Source organism: Chiloscyllium punctatum, chromosome 4 (genome assembly GCF_047496795.1).
Source record: "Chiloscyllium punctatum isolate Juve2018m chromosome 4, sChiPun1.3, whole genome shotgun sequence".
In the NCBI taxonomy this organism is placed as follows: domain Eukaryota; kingdom Metazoa; phylum Chordata; class Chondrichthyes; order Orectolobiformes; family Hemiscylliidae; genus Chiloscyllium; species Chiloscyllium punctatum.
This window is the reverse complement of record NC_092742.1, coordinates 98,322,244-98,348,139: the sequence shown is the minus strand read 5'-3', so window position 1 is coordinate 98,348,139 and position 25,896 is coordinate 98,322,244. Positions and strand designations below refer to the sequence as shown.

At 41.9% G+C, this 25,896-nt stretch overlaps 1 protein-coding gene across 3 annotated transcripts in view; it reads right to left on the bottom strand.

The window, feature by feature from the left end:
• ino80 (INO80 complex ATPase subunit) overlaps positions 1 to 25,896 on the bottom strand; it is a 217,764-nt gene that overhangs the window by 177,270 nt on the left and 14,598 nt on the right. For all 3 annotated transcript variants that reach the window (XM_072569373.1, XM_072569372.1, XM_072569374.1), the window contains exons 2-3: positions 1,189 to 1,375; positions 300 to 475 (exon numbers count right to left, since the gene is read on the bottom strand). In XM_072569373.1, the coding sequence (XP_072425474.1) occupies positions 300 to 475; positions 1,189 to 1,331 (319 nt within the window). In that variant the 5' untranslated portion in view covers positions 1,332 to 1,375. The remainder of the gene's footprint in view (positions 1 to 299; positions 476 to 1,188; positions 1,376 to 25,896) is intronic.

The following is a 25,896-nucleotide window of genomic DNA, read 5'->3' as shown; positions in this document are numbered from 1 at the left end:
CAAGCTCATTTGTCAATGTGAACACCAAAACATAAACTCAATGGTTCTTACTGGAAACACAAGCAGCATTTTGATTTGTGCAGTGCAAACTAACTCTCAAGACTGTCAAAAATTACCAAACACATAAAATTAGAATTCCATCCTTTGGAAAATCGCTTTTGGCATACCAAGCACAAAGGACCAAGTTTGAGAGAGTGTGACACTACTCCCAGAACAAACATAGTACCTTGTTACAGAATTCTGTCAGCTTTCCAGCAAATTCATGCTAAAAACGATGCCCATGCCCTCCAGATTCTTACCTGGATGAAAGGCACCATTGAGCGAGGGTGGAGCTGTTAGAGTTCTGCTATGTCCAACTTCTGGTTGCTCTCCCAGTTCCTCATCTACAGGCTCCTTTTTAACACTGTTCAGAAGATTTCCAGAACCTGTTTTAGACAATGACGAAGCATCTTCAAGCCCATCATCGCTCTCGTCACTATAACAGTAAGAGAAGCAAAAATAAGCATTTGCAGATTTAGAAATAAACATGAGGATACTTGTTAATACAATACAGACATTGCAAATGTGCTCTGAGGGTAAAAACGATTCATTTATGGCTGTTATCCAAAAGTGTCACATAAAATTAAGGATCAAAGACACAAACAACAAGATATTTCTTGAACCTTCATGATTCAAGTATACTTTGTTCAAATGCGACACGAAGGGTAGCATAAACAATTTCTGTACAAAGGCATATGTACATCAAATAAGACGACTGAAAGTAAAGTAGAACTGCTCTATCTTTGCCACCTGCCTCTCTAAAACAGTTGTCCTCTTACACTATTTCAAGAATTTGAAACACATGACCACTTTGTCTAGAGGTCAAGGGCAGTAGAAACTTAGGACCACCACTATCAAGGTCCCCTTCAAAACACTATCCATCTTGACTTAGCTATATCTTAGCATTCCTTCAGTGTTCCAGGATTAAAATTCTGGAACTCCTGCCTTCACAACATTGTGGGTTTACGTAAACAAAATATATTGCAGCGTTCAAGGAGGCAGCTCACCACAACCTTCAAGGGAAACCAGGCATGGTCAATAAATGCAGGACCAGCCAGCTATCCAATCGCATACCCCATAAATGAACTTTTCAATCCCCATTCACAACGTAGGCAAAAAATGCAATCCAACTTCTGCAAGCTGTCTTACCTTGAAATAGGCCTGTTGAAGACATTTGCTGCCTGACGCAGGAAAGGGTCAAGTCTAAGAGCACGCTCCAGGTACTGGAGATGGAGAGGCTTTGCCAGCTCTGCACCGCTGCCATTCTCACTTTGAAGTAAATCTGCTGCCATAGAAAGTTCCTCTCGTGTGGGAGAAACTGGGCCTTCTGAAGGTACTACAGAAATCAGATCAACATTATCAGCAACATTACGAAGTACATACAGATTCTTATAAACCTTTAGGTGACTGCAGCTTTTCAGTCTGAATGAGCAAGACACCAATATTTCAAGCCTGAATATTAAAGAGTGTGCAGTTCTCAAAACTCTAATAGGCTGGGGCTGCCTTTCCTGGTGTGTCAGAGGCTGAGTGAGGCCCTTATAAAGGTTAATAAATCATGAGGGGCATGGATAGGGTAAATAGACAAAGTCTTTTCCCTGGAGTGGGGGAGTCCAGAACTAGAGGGCATAGGCTTAGGGTGAGAGGGGAAAGATATAAAAGGAACCTAAGGGGCAACGTTTTCATGCAGAAGATGGTATGTGTATGGAATGAGCTGTCAGAAGTAGCGTTGGAGGCTGGTATAATTACATTTAAGAGGCATCTGGGTGGGTATACGAATCGAAAGGGTTTAAGAGGTATATGGGCAAGTGCTGGCAAATGGGACTAGATTAGATTGGGATATCTGGTTAGTATGGACTAGTTGAATGAAAGAGTCGGTTTCTAAGCTGTACATCTCTATGACTTTAGTTGGTCTGGCAATAATGCACATCTTGCACCCTGTGCAACTGTAAGCATTTCAACGGAATATAGTCAGAGTATAATCCACTTCAACTGCAAACACTACATAGTGATACCTGGGAAGATAATAGATAGGTGCAGACTTTTCGACCCTTCAGACTTGCCGCCCCACTGAAGATTTTATGCCTTAACTCCATCTTCCTGCATAAAAGTCTAAAACTGTCTCAAACATGCTCAACAGCTGAGCATCCACAGCAAATTCCAAAGATTCCCACTTTTAGAGTGATTAAAACTTTGGTCACCTCAGTTCTAAAAAGTTGATCCCCAATCCAATACCATGATCCAATTCATAGGTTTGTCAATTAAAATAACATTTACCCTGTTAAACTCTTTCAGAATTTTCTTTTAATTACATCATCTCATTCTTCCAAAACACCATGAAATATAGATATAGTTACACACAAACGGTTTTCACAATCCTCTCATTCCAAAAGCAGTATGGCAAAATTTCATTGAACATCCTCCAGGGTACTGTATCCTTTTTTAATTTCTTCACTGGATGTGGGTGCCACTCCACCATTTATTGTGGATCTGGAGTAACATGTCAGCCAGACCACACAAGTTTCCTTCCCGAAAGGACAGTGAATCAGGTGAGTTTTACCCAGTAATCGACAATGGTTTCATGGTCATTAGACTCTTAAATCCAATCTGGGTTGAATTCAAATCCCACCATCTGCCATGGATTCAAACCTGGGCCCCCAGAACATGATCTGTGTCATTGACTAATTATCTACCAATAATACCATAGGCCATTGCCTTCCCAGGAGGGAACTAGATCTGTGCACAATTTCTTTTTATTCTTTAACTTGGATTTGTATCTGCAAGGTGAAATACTGGTAGTTGCAGGTCTATCATTTTTCTACAAGGAACGTAAAGTTATGAATTGTGGGCAGTAAGATATTAAGTTTCATTTCTTTTTGACAATAGAGCTACTTAAACAAGTCAGGCGACAATTGTGACTTGAGATCCTGCAGCCACTAGCAAATGCATTAAACATTATAAAATCAAAGCATTCAGCCAACAGTTAAGCAATGCAAATACTAAATATGTAAAGCAGAAATGCAACTCGGAGCAAAGTGTGTGATGGCAAACTCCAAGCTAACACTTGACCCCACAGGTGAATTAATTCTACTCACCACCCAAATTGCTTCAAATCTAAAATATACAAACTTTAAGTATGGACCACTGCAGTTAAGTAAAACTTGCAATTCAGTGTATTAAACAGATACAAAAGTGCTTCTGTTGCATAAATTAACCAAGCATCATGTCCAGCCTTATTTCAACTATTGAAGTCATATCACATTTGAAACATGAATGCTGTTTTTTCTCTCCATAGATACTGGTACATCTGCTGAGTTTCTCACTGGTAACGCAATTGTAGAGGCTCCAAGTCAGAAGCTTAGGTTCAAGTCTATTCTGCTCTAGAGGTGTGAATAACATCTCCAAGCAGGTTGATTAAAACTATCTCCAGTAATTTGATTTTATTTCAGATTTCCAGCATCCATAATACCCCAAGTAGTAAGAAAGTAGTAGGTCATTCGACCCTTCAGGTATGCTCCATCAATCAATGGGATCATTGCCAATCCGAAATTCCTCAGATCCATCACCCTACCCTCATAAAACTTGATTCTCTATCTAAGCTCCAACATATACAAGGATTCTTAGCCTTAAGCACAAGGAGCTTTGCGTACAGCGAGGGCTGCTGTGACAAGGAGTTCCAAAGACTCTGAATCCTCTGAAGAAATTCCTTCTCATTGCAGTCTTAAACTGGCACCCCTTCATTCTGAGACCATGCCCTCTGGTTATTGACTCAGAGGGGAAACATCCTCTCAGCGTTTACTTTTCAATCCCCTTAAGAAACCCATTTGTTTCAATGAGATTACTTACTGGAATTTAGAAGGATAAGAGGTAGACATTCAAACTACTTAGTCTTTGCTCTGGAGCCAATTACTAGGAATCATGCTAGTTCTCTGAACTGCCTGCAATGAAATGATATTTTTCCTTACACAAGGGACCAAAACAGTTCAGCACTACTCCAGATACGGTCTCAACAGCACCTTGTACAGTTTCATTAAGACTTCCTTGCTCTTATACGCCAATCCCCTTGAAATAAGGGCTAACGATCCAATAACCTTACCGATTACCTGCTGCACTGATGGGTTAGCGTTTTGCATTTTATGCACAAGTACACACTCAGGTCCTTTTGCGTTGCAGCTTTCTGCATTTTTCTCCAATTAAATACGATCTTTTGCTCTCCTTAAGATGTGCAACTTCACAATTTCCTACATTATACTCCACTTGCCAACTGCTTGCTCACTTACTTAACCTATCAATATCTCTCAATTTTTGTGTTTAAAAAAACTGACTACAGTACATTCACCACCTCCCAAATCATTAACACATTATAACCAGTTGTCACAGAACATATCTGCCTTCAGCCCCATTTCTTTGTCTAATACTACTTTAGTGATGATGACAGTACTTAATTCCTGCCACATCCCACCCCACACACCCCCAGAGTCAGAGAGATGTACAGCACGGAAACAGATCCTTCGATCCAATTCGACTGTGGCAACCAGATATCCCAACCTAATTTAGTCTTATTTGCGAACACTTGGCCCATATTGCTTCTAAACCCTTCCTAATCACATACCCATCCAGATGCCTTTTAAATATTCCAATTGTACCTGCCTCCACCACTTCCTCGGACAGCTCAGTCCAAACATGCACCACCCTCTGCATGAAAAGATTGCCCCTTAGGTCTCTTTCATATCTTTCTCCCCTCACCCTAAAATCTATGCCCTCTAGTTCTGGACTCCCTCACCCCAGGGAAAAGACTTCATTTAATTACTCTATTGATACCCCTCATGATTTTATAAACCTCTATAGAGGTCACCCGTCAGCCTCCAATGCTCCAGAAAAAACAGCCCCAGCTTATTCAGCCTCCCCCTTTAACTCAAATCCTCCAACCCTGGCAACATCCTTGTAAATCATTTCTGAACCCTTTCAAGTTTCACAACATCCTTCCAGTAGAAAGGAGAACAGAACTGCACTCAAATATTCCAAAAGTGACCTAACCAACATATCATCCACCATAAAGGTTGATGCAAAACATTTGTGAAATATTAAGGTACTTTGTGTTTATGCATTTAATTCCTGTACATTCACAATCATTTCACCCTGATTTGTAAATTTGAAAGGTACTGATACCATGCAATCTTGAGATTAACAGGCCATGTCCCCAAGTGTACTCTCAGAAGGATTCCCTATCTCTAAGGCCAGGAGGACTGGTTCAAGTCCCACCTGCTCCAGAGGTATATAAATACATCTCTGAACAGGTTGATTAGAAAAATATTCATAACAGACCACATGGCATTATGTACAGTCACATCACAGACTATATTTACTCATCACCATACATCATAAGACAATCTGGTCATGAATTGCATTGCTACTCACAGGATCTTGCTGTGTAGAAACTGGCTGTCATGTCTTCTACGCTGGTGACACCACTTCAAAAGTACATTCTGGTTTTCTTGACGAATCAAAAATGTTATGCAAATGCAAGCTTTTCCTTGCCTTGGTGTTAACACACCTCAAAATACTCTCCAGTGTCAGGTCAAGATCAGGGGCAGTTGACCATGGTCACACTGGACAACTGGCTGCTTTTTTTGTTAAAAGACCTCCCGCTTTAAAGAAATCACTTAAGCTGCAGTGGATATCGTTACATAACAGATGTTACCATTTTGCCCAATGTTATTACAGTATAGTGTACTCATTGCTGTCACTGTTTCAATACTGTTACTGTGTCCAATACTATTGTTGCACCCAAGCTAGTACAGTTGCCGAGGCAATATTCAGGCTTGGGCTGATAGCAACATTCAAACCACGGAAGTGCCAGTCAAAGACCATCTCCACGCTGAGACACTCCTATCAACATCCCGGGAGTTATGATGATTGGAAACTAAACTACATCAGCCAGATAAACACTGACATTGAGGTTGGAGGAATTCTGTCATAATTAATGCATCGCCTGACACTCCAGTCCAGCACCTGCAAGACATAAGGCTGGAGCGTGACAGAGTACGCTTCACTTATTAAGGTGAGCGCACCTCCAACATTTTAGAATATCAATACTACCTAGAACAAAGCAGCCTGCTTGATCACATTTAAGGTAGTGGGTGCCAATGGTAGCAATGTAAACAAGGAGCACCGCAGCAGAGTATATACAACATGGAAGAGCAAGGGTAGCAGATGCATGCCCCCAACCTGCCAGCCAGTACTGTAATTATTCCTCAACTAATCTCACTTAAAGACATAATCTGGTCCCTAGCAGCACCCCTCCCCTCCCCCCCACCCCTATACTCCAGTTGCTTATACAAGTAATTTATCTCATAGCAACACTAACTATTGTTGTATTGAGAATATATGGAGGGTATAAGCAGAGTTAAGTTTGAGATCAGGTAAGAACTTACAGTAAAGAATGGGGTGCAGGGGGCAAGGTTAATGGGTTGGCAAGGTGGAAAAACAATAATTAAGTACAGCTATTTAACAAGATTGGAAGCATTCAGTATGCAAGTTCAGCTAGCAAGGGGAAAGTATCCATTGTATGAATCCAGTTAACAAGGTTAAGAACATTCATTGTCTAACAGTAAAGGGCTTGGTCTCTGCTATTGATACTCATTGATTGTAATGGTCACCCAATTAATATGTATGTTGCCATATCTCTATGCTCCGCCCTGCAAAATGACTATGCAGTTCATTGAGAAACTGATGTTCCAGAGAAGACCGTGAAGTCATGTCTCTGGGTACCTGGGTGACTGTTCTCTCTCCCTCCATGGCCCAGAATAAAGATGGAATAAAGGAGATGCAACTAAGCAGTCTCTGAGCATTTTGCTTTGGGGAGAAACAGGATGGCAGTATTCAAATTATCTCACTAATGCTGAATCATACAATTAGTTCACTGGCTCCCATGACTGTATCTAACAGTACTATGTACTGTAACCAAACCTTGTGTAACGCCCCTAATAAATCTTGTGCTTGGGATTAGAACAGTACTAGAATAGCATTCAATATTTGCTACTACACTATTACCAAGATTCCAAGTGTATATGTTACCACAGCAGGTACATTATACCAAATGCTGCTCTCGTTTATCTCTCCAACCTTCAGGCAGAGGCCTGTATTCCTGATGAAGGGCTTTTGCCAGAAACGTTGATTTTACTGCTGTGCTTTTCCAGCACTACGAATCCAGAATCTGGTTTCCAGCATCTGCAGTCATTGTTTTTACCCAAATGCTGCTGCACCTGATCAGCTAATTCATTTGTGCCTATTTTGCGATTTCAGTTTCTGCTTGTGAGAATGCAACAGTAATTAAACAAGATTCACAAGTAGATGCTGATTAAAGTTTCACTGTTGCAACTTTGAGTCTGACCACCTTTGATTGTGTTAATTGCCACAATTTCTTAAAAGGTACAGCCATCATAATTAGGTAGCCAGTCCATGAATCCAATTTTGACTGGACAAGCTATGAAGGATATTAAAATATACCAACTTGCATCACTTTCCTGTGTAGTTTTAAACTACACTCGATCAGCATGGTGACTCAATGGTTAGCATTGCTGCCTCACAGTACCATGGACCCAGGTCCGATTTCACCCTCGGGAGACTATCTGTGCAGGTGCCACACATTCTCCCTGCTTCTGTGGTTTCCTCCAAACAAAGATGTGCAGGTTCGGTGGACTAGCCATGCTTAATTGCCCATGATAAGCAGGCTCAGTGGATCAACTATGGGAAATGCAGGGTTAAAAGGATAGGGGGTGGTGTGTCTATGAGATGCTCTTTAGAGAGTTAGTGTGAACTCATTGGGCCAAATGGTCTGCTGAACCACTTTAGAGACTATAATTCAAACTTAAACTACACTCAGGAGGGCTCTTGTGGCACAGTGGTAGTGTATGGGTTCAAGTCCCATCTGCTCCAGAGATGTACACGAAATGAATGGATTAATTTGAAAATACAGAAATAAAGAAGAAAGGGGGCGGCCGCCATTCAGCCCTTCAAGTGTGCTCCGCTGTTCATCACGATCACGGTTGATCGTCTAACAGCCTAATCCTGCTTTCTCCCCATAACCTTTGGTCCCATTTGCCCCAAGTGCTATTTCTAGCTGCCCCTCGAAGAATTCAAATGTTTAGCATCAACTGTGAATAAATTCCACAGACTCACCACACTTGGAGTGAAGAATTGTCTTATCTCTGCCCTAAATGGTCACCCCAAATCCTCAGACTGTGACCCCTGATTCTGGATGCACCCACCATCAGAAACATCCTTCCTGCATCTATCCTGTCTAGTCCTGTTAGAATTTTCTAAATCGGAGAATTCCCGCCCCCCCCAACTCATCTGAACTCCAACAAAACTAATCCTAACCGAGTCAATTTCTCATTTATCAGTCCCACCATCCCCAGAATCATCCTGGTAAATCTTTGCTGCACTCCCTCAAAAGCGAGAGCATCTTTCCTCAGAAAAGGAGATCAAAACTGCAGATGATATTCTAGGCATGGCCTCCCCAAGGCTCTGTATAGCTTGAACAACACATTCCTGCTCCTGTACTTGAAACCTCTTGCAATGAAGCCAACATACCATTTGCCTTCCTTACCATCTGCTGCACCTCCATACCTGCCTTCAGCAACTGGCACACAGTCCCCTCTCCCAACAACCAGATAATCTGTCATCTTGTTTTTGCTTCCAAAGAGAATGAGTTCACATTGATCCAAATTATACTGCATCCGCCATGGATTTGCCCAACCTGTCCAGGTCATGCTGAAGCATCTCTGCACCCTCACAGTTCACCCTCCGCCCCCAACTTGTTATTATTTGCATCCATTGAGATGTTACATCTTGTTCCCTCATCCAAATCATTAGTATATAGTCAATAGTTGTGGGTCCTCGCACCAATTCTTGTGTCACCCCACTAGTTACTGCCTGCCAATTTGAAAAGGACTCACTCATTTATTCCTTCTCCTTGCTTCCTCTCTGCTAACCAATGTTCTATCTCAGCACACTTGCTCCAATCCTATGCGGTTTAATGTTGCACAATAAACTCTTATGCTGGACATTGTCAATGTTTTCTAAAATCAAAATATACATCGACTGGCTCCCTCCAGTCAACTACACAGTAGGATCAGAGAAAGTGAGCTTAACTTCAGAATAAAACATTCTACTGTGAAGGAAAAGACTTGCTCAAGAATTGACATTATTTATACCAGTACAGGAAAAGCTAATTATTCCAAACTGTTCACTTGTCTTGAGTATCACTGCTCTTCACCTGACTGACATTTACATGGTTTCTTTTGGACAGCAACTGACTGTTGTATGGTCACTTGTGTTTCAGGCAAATTCATTACCGCCACATGAATCTCAGAAACTCCCAACTGTGAAAAAAACTGGCAGAATAGATTACGCACCCTCCAACCTGCAATTACAGTGGTGCAAAACTGGGATGTCACAAGATGTTACCCTGGGATTCATTTATGATGATGAGAAGGATTACACAAGTAGGCATTTGGTAGTCAAGAACTTGAGCTTGTTGAAAATAGATACATTGTGTCAGAGCTCTACATCTGAAACACATCAGGAAAATTTTCAAGTACAAAATGTAAAAGAAAACAACATCATACCATAGAAAAGGCATGTGTCGATCGGTAAAGGATTGTCACAGAGAATATCAGAGGTGGTGACAGCCAATTAAAGCTAAGCTTTGTTCAAACTTAAATTAGGCAGGCTGACTGATTTCTCAGGGCTATGCCATGGCCAATGGTCCAGCAAATGGCAGTCATCTATTTTGTTAAGTTGAAACAGGAGCAGCATGTGCACATTATTTCTGTCTGCAAAAACCAGTGCCCTGTGTGTTAATGTGTCTTTTTCAGTGCACACGAGATTGACAATCTTAAAGGGGCTGTCAGTACAATTCTTTGCATAGTCAAGATAATTTAACAAATGCTGTCCAATCACAAAATGACATGCAATGTTGCATACTGTATTGAGATTTGCAAACTCTGACAGCTAACGTCACTAGCATCAAGTAAAGCGACATGCTGTTTGATATGAACCACCAGACTTTGAGATGAACACACATACCGATTATCACATCGGCACCAAAAAACATTTCTCACATTGCTCATTTGTGTAATAGGTAGAACATGGTCTTGGTTTGAAACCAGCATCGTGTTAGCATCAACCTGAGATGTGTTCATGAGCTTGCGCAGCACTGAAAAATATGTCCAGTCTTTTTCAGATTGCCTTGGAAGGATAAGGTATCTCAAATTTGATTGACAGGTGACTTTCGCAATTTCAGGATGCAGGAAAAACACAAGTGGTAGACATCACTAACAAGAATGTTGCCACTTTGTGAATTGCCTCAGCAGTAGTGCTGCAATTTGTTACAGCTATCAAAATATGAGCAATGTTTTCAGAGCAATATGTTGAATTTTGAATCACACAAGTTTGTCTCTAAGATGATAGCTGTCAATATAAAACGCTGTTTTTGAAGTTACTGGCCATCAACTAGATAAGGAAGCCTCAAGGAAGAGCTGCAAAGTAAAGTTTGAATTAACAGTTTGGCGAAGGCACCGACAGCAATCTACAACTATCATTTTAGTGCTCAATTTCCATTACCCACTCAGGTCTTTCTTTGCATTTATATTTCCTCTTGCCAAAAGTTAATTTGGATTGCATCCTCTTTAAACCTCATATCTTTCTCAAAGCGGAGTTCAATAGCTTAGACTCCAGCTATCTTCTAAAGAAGTACTGTTACTGCTTTAATTTTATCAGGAAGTGTATTATACAAAGTTTCTGAGCAGACATACCAAACTGCAATAGAACCTGTACCATTTTATGAACTTGCAAACATGTACCTCCTTTCACAGCTCCGAATAGCACTCCATCTTAAGCCCATGCTCCCCACCAACCCCCTCTCCACACCGGTCACCTTCCCCTGCCGCCATGAGAGGTACAAAGCCTGTGCCCATACCTCCCCCCTCACCTCTGTCTGAGGCCCCAAAGTATCCTTCCAAATCTGGCAGAGATTTACGTGCATATCTTCAAACCTCATTTACTGCATCTATTGCTCATGATTTGGTCTGCTCTACATCAGAGACGGAACATCTCTCATTCGTATACACCAACCAACCCGTTTCCGATGGCCAACTATTTCAAAACTCCCCTCCAACTCCCCCGATGACATGTCCATTCTGGGCCTCCTCCACTGCCTAAAAAAGGCCACCTGCAAATTGTCGAAAGGACACCTCATCTTCTGCCTTAGGAGCCTACAACCTAATGGCCTTAACATTGAACTCACCAGTTTCTAAAACTCTCCACCACCCCATCCAACCCTCTGACTCTGTACTGTCCTCTTGACAAGACCTACTTTGCCCTTCATCCTTTCCACTTAACTGCTCCACCACATCACAAGCCCCTCCTATCTGCATCCATCTACTGCCATCTCACCTCGCTCCCTCTATTTCTCAACCCCTTTCACCCACCCCAATCCTGAAGACGGGTCCTGCCTGAAACATCGACTGTCCTGTTCTTCAGATGCTCCTGACCTGCCGTGCTTTTTCCAGCACCACACTATCGACTCTGACTCTCCAGTCCTCACCATCTTCTATTGCAGTATTCCCCCATGAAGTAGTAATCAGATCCCAGAATGTCGTGCAGTCCGTGCATACTCTCCCAGCAGAGAATAAATTAGACATTAGGCTTGTATAATTTTCAAAATTTATAAACTCAGCAGAAATTGCGTAAGGTTCTCATTCCTGATTACGTTCAGCACTCCCTAATGCAAAGCCTATCAGGCACAGCCATAATGTTTTGAATAAATCAACAAACTAATATCTCTCTAAGCATATCCATCAAATAATGGAGGGAAAGCAGTCGCGTAGTGGTAATTACAACTGGATGGGTGATTCAGAACCCCAGGCTAAATGTTCTGGTGGACATGGGTTAGAATCCCACCATGGCAGTTTAATTTCAACTGAGATACATGAACTTGGGAGTTAAACAAAGCAATTGTTACAAAACTTCATCAGGTTTGCAAATTACATTTCAGGAAAGCATTTGCTGTCCTTAGAGTCAGGCCTTCACTTAAGCTCCAGACCGTTGGCGACATGGTTGCCTCATGGCAATTAGGGATGGGCAATAAATGCTGGCCGAGCCAGTGACATCCACATCACATCAATTAATATAGAAAGTCACACGACTCGGGTAATACAAGACTCCAGTCACCTAGCAAATCAATACTTTCAAAGTGGCAGAATAAGTGGAATGCTGCCTTACAGGAGCTCCTAGTTACAGCACAAAATTTTATACCATGCATTTATAATCCTTTATATCCCCTTGCAGAACGCATTCACCAAACATCAGAAAGTGCTGGCACATCAGCGTGACAATTTGTGAAAAGGGTTTATGGAGAAAGAAAAAGTGTTTTTCTAAATTTATTGAAGTATTTATTAAAATAATATTTCAACATATGACCAATGGATTAGGAAAATTGCAGTTCTCAACTTGGTTCCAAAAAGCTGTACATAAGATGACTTCAGTCTGTAGATGAGTAAATGTAAGGTTCAAAAGGAATCAGACCCTTCATCTTTCAGAGTGAAGGAAGCACATTTATCACTGACAACCTGATATTTTCACTACAACTGAGCAACCAATGACAAAATATTTTGTCACGCTAACAGCCCACGTTCCATCCAAGATTTTCACACCAGGAATTGAACTTAACTGCAATTGTTTTCACAGGACTCTAACAATGGTTGTTTGCCACCAGTCCCAAAGCTGCACAACACCTGTTTGCTAAGAATTTTCCTCCTTGCAGTGAAACTCCTAGCGAATTTTATTAGCAACTCCTGACAAGAGGACATCAACACATCACATGTTCTACCACAGCCATCCAAACTGACAGCTCTTTCAAGTATCTTACTGTAAAAAAGGAGATTGATCAGAGCTTTAAAACCAAGTAATAGTACTGGAACAGAATAAATAGAGCATCAAAGTGAGGGCACAGAAAAAGTTGAGTTAGCATTTTTCAAAGTAAAATTTAACTGCTCAAAGTAGGCAATGCAGGGGAAAAAACTTAAGTAAAACATCATGGTTTGGAGATGCCGGGGTTGGGCTGGGGTGTCACAACCACCTGACGACTGAGTGCTGCTCCGAAAGCTCGTGCTTCCAATTAAACCTGCTGGACTACAACCTAATGATGTGAGATTCTTAATTAAAACAAACAGCTCTAAAGCTATAGAGAAAGTGCGAAAGCTATTCTTGGAAGGCAATACCAACCTACAGAAGGCCAGAGCAGAAGTCTGACTCAAGAGATCAGAGTTGCTGAGGTTGTTCAGGAAAGAATCACACCTCACACAAGGCACTCCAAAATACAATGCACAGCAAAGCAATAGTTAAGAGGCTAGGCCTGCAACCTAGAAAACAACTTCAAATTGCATGTTAAACATAATAAAACTAGCTGATCAAAGCAAAGGACCATAAAAGCATTTTATGCTAGGTTTGAGAAAGGACTTTGCCAATCTGTTCTGAGCCAATGGGCAAGACACACTCTGACAAATAATTGCTGCCTAACAAAACAACTGTGGGAAATAAACAGAGTCTTACCAGCATGGTTTATATTGCAAGTACAACAAAAGAAAAAGATCAACATTATACCAGAAAATTAATACTGGTATTGAAAAAGTATTGGTTGAGAGGGGAGCATTGGGAGACTTCACTACTCTTGTTGAAATAGTGGCATGGGATTACCAACATATTCACCCAGGTAGACAGCTTTCCAGTTTATACTTCTATCAATAGAAACAGTACTTTAAAAAGCAGGTCCTCAGTAATGTACACAAGTGACAATTTAGATTATGCACCCAAGTGCGGGACTTGAACCTTGTACTGACAACCTTTGGACTCAGAAGTTGCACTGCCATCAAATGAGGAAAGTTAGAAAGGATTCTGATGCAACAGTTTCTGTTCCTATCCCTTATTCATTGCACATGTTTTCACTCTTCCATAAAACTACGTTTATTTGCCAAGTTACATATTTTTACACTCATTCAACTGTTTCGCATATCGTCTTTAGATAAGGTGAATCCTGGTCAAAGAGACAGTTGGTACTCATGAGGCTGACATTAAACAGTTGAGCTCACTGTTCCTGAACTGTGCAGGGATGGCGAGTAAAGGGGGGAAACTTCCAAGGTTCCTCCCATTAAGGTCTCTCAGTAAGTACAATGGTAAAATATATAGGTGTCGGCATCTAGCATGAAATCTCGTACCACTGATTAAGATCATGTGCGAAGAATGATTGAAGTACTGGCAGGATACTAGGGAGTGATCATTCCCTCTCTCATTGATGTGATTGGAAATTAAGTCAGGGAAAACTGTTCAGAGAGGTTATTACAAACTTGTGGATGGGACTTGAACCTGACCTTCTGTACCATATGAACACCCGCCCCCTCCAATTCTTGCATTAAATAAAGTCCTACACGTACCTAAGTTGATTATATAATTAACGCTGCTAGAAAGGCATAATGCATTACCTTGTGCACTTCAGGAGTCAGAGAAATAATTTAGCGAGATCAGAAGGCATTGAACTGGAAATGGTCAGCAGGCTTTCACTTTGGCAACAATTACAATAAACTAATATGGATCTAAAATTAATTACAATCTAAAGTCCAGTGCCCTTTGTGCCCTCGAATTTCTGCTTTTTCTGAGACTCTCACATCAATTCATATGTGAAGTTCTAGATTTGGGCAATCACCAAAAATGTATTAAGCACAATACTGGCTTCTCACCCTCAATGCTGCACAGCCAAAAGTTTCCTGCATTCAAATTCAACAGTGCAGACAAGTGCAGCATTCAGCATGCTTACAGCCGAACGCCACATACAAAACAACTTGAAACTGTTTGCAGAGACATAGTCCATTTGCTGTGCATGTTGTGCAACTGACCGAGTAATCTACACAAAATAATGCAATGAGCCGAAAGTAGACAAGTAACACTTTTATTGTCATGCAAATAAGGCGGACTAAGACTTAGAAACTCAGATGGGCACAATACCTGCTAATTACATTGATTTCTGTTAGTGGGTGTGACACTGTTGAATGGTCCACCCCCTCAACTATCAGCCTCATTCCTGATAAACGACTTACGCCCAAAACAGACTCTTCTGCTCCTCAGATTCTGTCTGGCCTGCCATGCTTTTCCAGCGCCACACTTTTCAATCTCTGCTCTTGTACTCCCGTCCTCTTGAAATCAATGCAAACATTGCATTTACCGACTGAACCTCCAACTAAACCTTAAGAGAATCCTGAACTAGGACTCTCAAGTCCCACTGGGCTTCAGATATCTGATACCTTTCTCCATTTTAAAAAGATAGTCAATTCCTCTCTTCCCATAAAAATGTATGATCTGTCATGTTGTACTCCATCTGCGACTTCTCCACCCACTGTACTAAGCTGTCCAAGACCTTCTACAGCCTCCTTCCTCAATACAGCTTGCCCTTCCACCTATCTTTGTCATCTGCAACCCGAGCAACAATACCCTCAGTTCCTTTGTCCAGATCATTGGTGCATAGCGTGCATGGCTGCGGTCCTAACATGGACCCCTGTGGAAATCAGTTAGTTACTGGTTGCTAGCCTGAAAAAGATCAGTTTATCCCCATTGTGTCTTCTGCCAGTCAGCCAGTTCTCGAAGTGTGCCTATACTTTGTCCCTGATACCACGGGTTCTTCTGTAGCAGCCTCCTGTATGGCACCTTGTCAAAGACCTTCAGGAAATCCAGATAGGTCATTTCCACTGACTCTCCTTTGTCTAACTTGCTCGTTTCCTCCTAGAATTTTATCAGATTTGTCAGATGTGACCTCTCTTTAATGAAGCCATGTTGATTCAGCCATATTTTACCATGCACTTCCAAGTGTACTGCAATCTAAAATCTTACCAATGACGGGTCAGGCCAACTGGTCTATAATTTCATGTCTTCTGCTTCCCTCTCTTCTTACACAGGTGTTATATTTGCCATTTTCAAGAACATTAAGACATGCAGGCAGCATCCTGGTCAATCTCTTCTGTACCCTATAAAGCATCCACAACAACCAGGGCTTTATAGAGCTGCAGTATAACCTCTCTGCTCTTTAAAACACAATCTCCCTGCTCATGAAAGCAAACACAACATACACCTTAACCAGATTTGAAAAGTGTGGTGCTGGAAAAGCGAAGCAGGCCAGGCAGCATCCAAGGAGCAGGAGAATCTACGTTTCGGGCAGAAGCTTGAAACATCGATTCTCCTGCTCCTTGGATACTGCCTGGCCTGCTTCGCTTTTCTGGCACCACACTTGTCAACTCTGGTTTCCAGCATCTGCAGTCCTCACTTTCTCCTAATACACCTTAACCACCCTAGCAACTGGAGTGGAAACTTTGAGGGATCTATGGACGTTGACCCCAAGATGCCTCGGTTCCTCCACACTGCCAGGAATTTTGCCTTTAACCTCGTAATCTGCATTCAAACTAGACTTTCCAAAACAAATCACTTCACTCTTTTCCGGGTTGAACTTCATCTGCCACTTCTCAGCCCAGTTCTGCATCCTGTTGCAACCTTTCACAGCCCTCCACACTACCCAGAACTCGAGCCTTCATGTCATTGGTAAATTTACTAACCCACTCTTCCACTTTCTTATCCAAGTCATTTATAAAAATCACAGACCAGAGGTCCCAGAACAAATCCCTGCGAAGCACCACTGGTCACGGAGCTCCAGGTTAAAGACTTTCCATCAACCACCATCCTCTATCTTCTTTGGGCCAGCCAATTCTGTGTCCAGACAGCCAAATTTCCCTGTATCCCATGCCTCCTTACTGTCTCAATGAGCCTACCATAGGGAACCTTATCAAACATTAGATTAGATTAGATTACTTACAGTGTGGAAACAGGCCCTTCGGCCCAACAAGTCCACACCGCCCCGCCGAAGCACAAACCACCCATACCCCTACATTTACCCCTTACCTAACACTACGGGCAATTTTGCATGGCCAATTCACCTGACCTGCACATCTTTGGACTGTGGGAGGAAACCGGAGTACCCGGAGGAAACCCACGCAGACACGGGGAGAACGTGCAAACTCCACACAGTTAGTCGCCTGAGGCGGGAATTGAACCCGGATCTCTGGCGCTGTGAGGCAACAGTGCCACCGTGCCGCCCACAAACATCTTGCTAAAATCCATATAACACACCCACTGCTCTACCTTCACAATGTGTTCCGTCATATCCTCGAAGAATTCAATGAGATATGACCTGCCTCTCACAAAACCATGCTGACTATCTCTATTCAGGCTATGCTTTTCCAAAATCATCATAAATCCTAACTCCCTGAATCCTCGCTAATAATTTGGCCACCACCAATGTAAAACTGACTGGTTTGTAATTTCCCTTTCTTGAACAAGGGAATAACATTGCCACCTTCCAATCATCTGGCATGGCTGCAACAGACAGCGAGGATGCAAAAATCATCGCCAAAGGCGCAATCTCTTCCCTCACTTCCCATAGTAACCTTGGGTATATCTCATCTGGCCCAACCAATTTATCTAGCCTCACGTATCCTCCTCCTCAACATCAATCTGTTTCACACTGTTCTCACAAACGACAAGGTCCTTCTCACTACAGAATACTGAAGCGAAGTATTAATTAAGAACCTCCCATACCTCCTCTGATGCCAGGCACAAGTTCCCTCCACTATCCCTAGCCATCCTCTTGGTACACTTACATGAGGAACAACGACTCCACATGTTCTGTTGCCTTACACAAAGGCTTTGCGTGAAAATCCTGCACATAGATCCCTTTTATATCTTTGCCCGCTCGCCCTAAACCTATGGCCTCTCGTTCTGGACTCCCCCATCCCAGAGAAAAGACCTTGTCTATTTACCCTATCCATGCCCCTCATGATTTTAAGCCCCTATATGGTCACCTCTCAGCCTCTGATGCTCCAGAGAAAACAGCCCAAACGTATACAGCCTTTCCCTAAAGGACAAACCCTCCAACCCTGGCAATATCCTTGTAAACCTTTGCTGAACCCTTTCAAGTTTCACAATATCCTTCTTATAGGAGAGAGACTAAAATTGCACACAACATTCCAAAAGTGGCCCAACCAACGTCCTGTACAGCTGCAACATTACCTCCCAACTCCTATGCTCAATGCACCGTGTAATAAAGTGTACCAAATGCCTTCTTCACGACCCCATCTACCTGGGACTCCATTTTCGAGGTATTATGAACCTGCACTCCAAGGTCTTTGTTCAGCAACACTCCCCACAATCTTACCATTAAGTGTACAAGTCTAACTTTCATGTGTGCCACCTCTCTAGATGCTGAATTATCAGGCAGCTCTTCAGATATCCAGCACTGGATAGCCACAAGTTTTCTCCAGTTAAATTTTGGGAAGACTGAAGCCATTGTTTTGGTCCCTATTTTGGTATCCATTACTGATGCCAATCCACTCCCAGGCAAGAGTCAGTTTAAGCCAATTTATTTGCAACACATCATATTTACCGGTCTCAAGTCATCTGCTTCTGGAACCCTCCTCCATGCCTACATTACCTTCCAACTCAACTATTCCAACACACCTTTGGCTGCTCTCTTAGATTCTATTCTAAACTTGAATAGAATTCTGCTGCCAGTGTCTTAACTTACAGGTAGTTGCATTGCCCCATCAAGCATCACTGATTTCAAAATCATTTCTGTTTTCAAATCTCTAAGGCTTGCTCTCTTCCCATCTCTACAACTTATTCTTGTTTCACAAACTACCCAATCCCTCCAAAGCTATATTGGATCCTTTGTCTGTTCCAAATTGTGCCATCAATGGTGGCCATGCTTTCAGTTGCCACAGCCTAAGCTTTGGGACTTCTTGCACTTTCCATCTCTACCTCACTTTCCTTTTTGTTCAGGTTTCTTCTTAAAAACCTACCTCAGTGACCAAGAATTTGAGCATCTGCCCATATCATCATCTGATATGGCACTGTATCACTTGTCATTTTAGAATGCTGAATATTGCATTATATCATAGGCTCTAAAAGTCTTGTTGGTCACAAATAAACTTCTCACCAAAATTAAACACATTACTTTTCCCTGTTAAAATGGTTTAAGATTTGGTACAAAGTGATATTGCAGTTTATTTTTGACAAGCATTTGAACACAAAGCATAGTTTGCAGCACACTAACCCTTTCCATGGTTTGCCATCTTGCTGTGGTCAAGATGCCAGTATTCAGTTGACCCCGAAAGCAATGCAGACAGAAGTCCTCAAATCCTTGCAGGGTCACCCATGATACCAGATGGGAGATACAAGAGCAATTGCAATCCATAACAAGTCCTCAAGGGTGATTGATGAGGAAGATTTTCACACAATATCAACAGCTGCAATGGTGAAGGCTGCAGCAGTAGGTAGAATCCTTGCCACTAGAATGAGTTCTAACTTCTGCCAAGGACCATGAAACTGACGTGCAACAGACATCCCACATTACAAGATGTCCTGCAGAAGGCACCTACCTAGAAGAATTAATTGGAAAGGAAAGGATTGGAAATTGTAATTGCAGCTGGATTCTCTTGCTCACTAAACACATGGAGCAGAGCTGGTCACCAACATACCGTTCCACCAAATAGGTAAGTTCAAGTCTTCTTGGAGGCATTCATCAGCAAAGCACATGATTGACAATGTCATCATATAATCCAGGGACGAAATGATGCCCTCGTTATCAAAGTGATTAACAGTGCAGAGAACTACTGGACAGACTACAGGTTAATTCATTCTTTTATGTCCATCAAATCCCACAAGTAGCTCAAGACAAATAACGATTTCAATTAAAACAAAAGCTCAATATTGAGCTGCTTCAAGAAACAAACAAACAATCTAGCAAACCACTAATAATGTCTTGACCAAAAGTCCCCAAGAGTTCATCCTAATAGAGTAAAGGAAATCTGGAAACAGCTGAAGACCAGCCAACCATTTCAAGCTGTGAAGAAACCATGAGTTACAAGACCAGAAAATACCAAGACTGGTTCAACGAGAATGATATCATCATCCAAGATGTCAAATCGACAATCAGCCTTTGGTGGACTAAACAAACAGTGAACATGATTTACACTGCCCAGCAACTCAACAAATACCTAGATCACCAAACACTTGATGTGGCCGTTGTTGTTCGGACCAAGACTTTTTGACTCTGTTAGTTGGGAAATGCTATGGAAGATACAGTTAAAAGCCAGCTATCCAGTGAAATTCATTAACATCTCCAGTTCCTCCACGTCAAGATGCTGTCAAGAGGCTTCACTGCAAGTAATATGACAGAATCCTGAGGTCAAAGTGGGAGTCAAGCAGCGATGTGTCATGAAACCTGCCTTTGTTCCATCTTCATCGTATCAATAACAAGCTTTCTAGTGGCGTGGACTTTCCCTACAGAAGGCACAGAAAACTTGTCAACCTCAAACAGTTGAAATCCAAGAAAATGACACCAACTGCACTTGTGATGATTTCAGCAAGCAGATGAAGTCATCACCTGCCACTCCCAGAAGAGAAACTTCCACAAAGATATTAAACAAAGCTTAAAAATATTGGCCTCAGCCTTGCCAAGACTCAACATCTTTATCAGCATGAGCCAGGACAGGTTCTGCCCATTCCTCCATTAAGATCAACTAAGAAATCCTCCCAAATATGGAGCATTTCCCCTACCTGGGAAACTACCTCTCATCTAAGGCCGACATCAATGCAGAGATGTTACTCTGCATCCAATCCACAAGTATTGCTTTTGGATGGCAAAGTATGAGAATCTTTGATGACTATGATGTCTGTGACGATACCAAGATTCTTACGTAAAAGATAGTCATCATCCCAACTCTCTATATGATGTGAAACTTGGGACTACATGCAGATGCTACCTAAAGTCCTTGATCAGTACCATTACTGCATGAAAAGGATTCTCCACATCAGCTGGAAAATAGGCTTGTTAACATCAGTGTTCTTGAAGTTGCCTACAACACTACTAGGACAGACCATAATCATCCAAAACCAGCATCACTGGGCTAGTCTTTGCTAAGGATACCAAAGTTCTGACTGCTACAGCAAATCTTCTCTGCCCAGTTCAAGGAAGAACTAAAATTACAGGAATACAAAGGCAGCATTCCAAAGACTGCCTGAAGGCTTCCTTCAAGAAATACAATATAGATGTCAACATGTAGTCAACTTGGAGAAACCTCCTGTAAGAAATGGACACAGTTCTTTGAGAAAATCTATTGACAAAATGAAGTATGGAAAAGGAACCAGAGAGAGAAAAAAAAAGAGTGCCAAATGATCAAGGCCAAGGGTCAACTCCATCTCCCAGAAACACCTGTTAAACTCAGGTCTGGCACATCTGTGGAGAGAAATCAGAAGTAACATCTTGAAATGTGAACTCTGCTTTCTCTCCATAGATACTTCCAGACCTGAGTTTCTCTGCATATGTTTGCGTGTATCAGATATTCAGCATTAGCAGTTCTTTGTTTTATTTCACACAATCAGAAACGCAATGCTGCGATTGGACTCATCAGCCAAGTGAGACACAATTTCTTAGATGGACAATCAGTTATTAGCAAATGATTGCTCATGACAAACTTGAATGCCCTGGCTTGGTTTCTATTTGGACTGAGTAAGCAGCAAAATATTGCAGATACAAACGTTGTCTTTTGTTTGAGTAACATTGACAATGTTACACTACCTGTGGACAAAGTTTTACACCTTCATGAACTTCCTTGGAATCAAGAAGCTACTTGCATCGTTAACAGATGACCAAGAACTCATGTCGAAGGTTCCGGATCAGGCATGAACTAAAACCAAAACCAAATAACGTCTCAGCCTGCTGACTGTCTACTGTTTCTGATGCAATAGCACAAATCAAGATCACAAACTGTCTCATTTTTCCTTTGCAATTCATGGTAACCAATAACTGTTCCGCAACTGTTTGAACACTGCAATTGGAATCCAGCACTCGCCAAACATTCCTCTTGGGCAGACTTTCATCAAATCACTCCAACTAAGTAGAGGGCGGGGGGGGGGGGGGGAGGTCGGAAAGAGACTAGCATGCAATTTATCCTGGTTGCTGGTATGTTTCACATGCAAAATTAGTAAAACCTCAGGTGATGGAGATAGTGAGACAGGTATACAGAAACACAAGTAAAGATTGCTGGAAAAACTCAGGTCTGGCAGCATCTGTGGAAAGAAATCCCAGTTAACCTTTCAGGTCCAGTGGCTACTCTTCAGAGAAGTATGTTTACTGGTTTGATGACTAAATGGTGCAAGCAATGGTGCAAGCAATGCTGGAATAGCAGACAAGGTGGGCGGCACGGTGGCACAGTGGTTAGCACTGCTGCCTCACAGCGCCAGAGACCCGGGTTCAATTCCCGCCTCAGGCGACTGACTGTGTGGAGTTTGCACGTTCTCCCCGTGTCTGTGTGGGTTTTCTCCGGGTGCTCCGGTTTCCTCCCACACTCCAAAGATGTGCAGGTCAGGTGAATTGGCCATGCTAAATTGCCCGTAGTGTTAGGTAAGGAGTAGATGTAGATGTAGGGGTAAGGGTGGGTTACGCTTCGGCGGGGCGGTGTGGACTTGTTGGGCCGAAGGGCCTGTTTCCACACTGTAAGTAATCTAATCTAATCTAATCTAATCTAATCTAATCTAATCTAATCTAATCTAAAGAATTTGCCACAGGTATTATCTTCTAAATACTTGCAACACCACTTGTTTAAATATTTTCTCTCAATTTGTCAGTCCATCTCTTACTGAGATATGCCTCTTGATTCAATCACTACCACCCCCCCACCACCACCCCGAGTTGCATATTACTTCTAAATTTAAAAATAAAAACCATTTGACATCCTGATACATGCAAATAGCTTGATCCATGGTCTCACTGATTTTAGCTGGGGATCATTCAGAATGATGCAATTACCTTTATCACCTTTTAAATAAGGGATTTAGTTAAGTATACGTGCTTACTAGTCACTGACTCAGCTGTGAAGCACACAAGGGTTCTGCTTCCCATGGCATTCAATTGCCTTCTGATACTACGTAGGTTTTTTTCCTTACCAAGATATAGTAGCCTGCCAGAAACCATGTTGAAGGAAAAAACAATGGCAAAATAATACACTAACACATAGGACAACAACCTCACAGAACAAACAAATGCATATCAGCATATTGCATGTGCACAAGTATAGATGTAATAACAGGTATTGGAAAAAGCGAATAAACCTGCACCAATACCCATGGCTGGCACAGCAGTGTTATCAGCTGTTTTACCAACCACATTAACTTTGTACAGCTATACAGACAAGATCCAGTGTTGAATTAGCAGTCACAAAGAATAATTGCATGGCTGCTTCAACTGGAACTGGACAAGGAGAAATCCTGCTTTTCACAGGATTAGTATCACAGCATATGCACACAGAGTAAGAAGGTGACATAGTGTACGATCATTGGATTAGTAATCCACAAGCCCACGCTAATGCTCTGGGGCCGAAGTTGCAAATCCCACTGTGACAGGTGATGGAATTTAAATTTAATTATATTAAATTAAAAGCTAGTCTCACTGATGGTGACCATGACAAACTATTAATTGTTGCAAAACACATTAGGTTCAATGAACAAGGAACTCTGTCACCCTTACTTGGTCTGGCCCAACATCTGACTCATTATGCGTACTAACGTGGTTGACTCTTAATTGTCCTCTGAAATGGCTAAACATGGATAAAGGAAGGTAGGCAGGCAAGCAGGGTCAGGCTCAGCTATAATACGAGAACAAGAAGTGGCCATTCAGCTCTTCAAACACATTCAACTACATCAAATTATGTATGACCTGTATTTCAACACTGTTATCCCTACACCTCAACACAAATAACTTTCCAACCGCTAAGCAGACCTCAGAGGTCCACGCATAATCGCGGCTAGAGAAACCAGGTATGAACCAGTTAGTTTGCATGTATGGTCAGGAGGGCTGCACAGCTGCGCAGTTTGGAGGTACATTTGGTTTGAAACCTCAGCAGAATCCATGGCCTTTTGTTAAGCTAAGTCCAGATTGCTACTAACTTTTGTGTCGAAGTACTTTATGGTTTCACTCAAAATTAGAATTAAGCTGCTCAAAATGCTATCCCATTGTTCAACATTCACCATTGGGAAACTGTTTCCCTGTACCAGCTGATTAAATCCCTGAGGTGTTAAACACCTTAATTCAGTCACCCCAACTTTCGACGCTCAAGAAAGTACAAACAACATTTATCCAATGTAACATCAAATTATTCCTTCAAGCTTTTATCTAATTCTCATTAATCTGAAACTGCCACAAATGAATGTGATATTCCAGGTGGAGACTTACCAAGGATAAATATATCTGAAGAATTATTTCTTAGTGTGTATCTCAATTCTAACCTTCCATTTGCCATTTTGGTAACTTTTTGTACCCCTGACTAGCCTGTATTGAGTTGGAAGGATACCTAAACGTCTTTACTCTTCCATTCTATTAAATCGCTGCATTCTCATTAACTGAGCTCGACAGTCTTCCATAAGTGAGAGGCTCCAAATTGAGTACGATACTCCAGCTGAGAAACATCGTGCAGAGTGACAAGAAAAAAGGTCAATAGAAGAGAAAACTGTAGGAGCACTGAATAAAGTAGCCAAAAGATTAACATTCTCTAGTTATCTGCAGCAGGAGTCTAAAAGGACAAACAGACAAGAAATGCGGTGATGCAAATGATAGAGAAGGAACTGCTAGTTCCTTCTCCTTCAAAGATTTGTGTATTAGAACCCTCAAACCTGTTCTTGCACCCTTTTAAAAGCTGCACTATTAAGTCCATATTGCTCACCTTTTCTCTATCAAAAATTAGTACTTTGTATTTCTCACTGCTAAATTTTACCTGAAATATGCTCGAGCCCACTTATCACCAGACCTTACTATATTGATGAATGTGTTTGCTGTTAGCTTTCATATCGATAAGTCATACAGTCAGATGTACAGCACAGAAACAGACTCTTCAGTCCAACTCATTCATGCTGACCAGTTATCTCAACCCAATGTCATCCCACCTGCCAGCCCATATCCCTCCAAACCCTTCCTATTCATATACCCATCCAGATGTCTTTTAAATGTTGCAATTGTACTATCCTTAAAACTATTTCATTCTTTTAAAATATTTGCTGCTTCTTATTGCCTTTCCTATCCAGATTAACTTTCCTTTGTATGTGTGAGCCTTTGCGTTTATATTAATCAGTCATTTCCCTCATTTGTTGACCATGCAACCTGCTGAAGTGTACATGAGCTTGTTACTTCTAAATACAACTGTCTACTGCTCTCCAGGGTAAAAACAATGACTGCAGATACTGGAAACCAGATTCTGGATTAGTGGTGCTAAAAGAGCACAGCAGTTCAGGCAGCATCCAAGGAGCAGTGAAATCGACGTTTCGGGCAAAAGCCCTTCATCAGGATGAAGGGCTTTTGCCTGAAACGTCGATTTCGCTGCTCCTTGGATGCTGCCTGAACTGCTGTGCTCTTCCAGCACCACTAATCCAGATACTGCTCTCCAGGCCCACTTCAAGTTAGAGGTAATCAAAGTTCTGCTGCCTGTAACCTAACTACTTAAGACAAATAGAAGCTATTGCTCGCCAAGTTCAAGAAAACAGGAACACTCTAGCTTTGACATCTGATTTGTGCTATGTGGCCAATCCGAGGTACATTAGGCCTAGATTCAGGACGAGTAAGATTAGGATGAGCTCCGGCTCTGATCGCACTTATAGAAAGCGTGCATCTGTTGGCCTTAGTACACAGCGACATGCACTCCATTCACTTGCCTC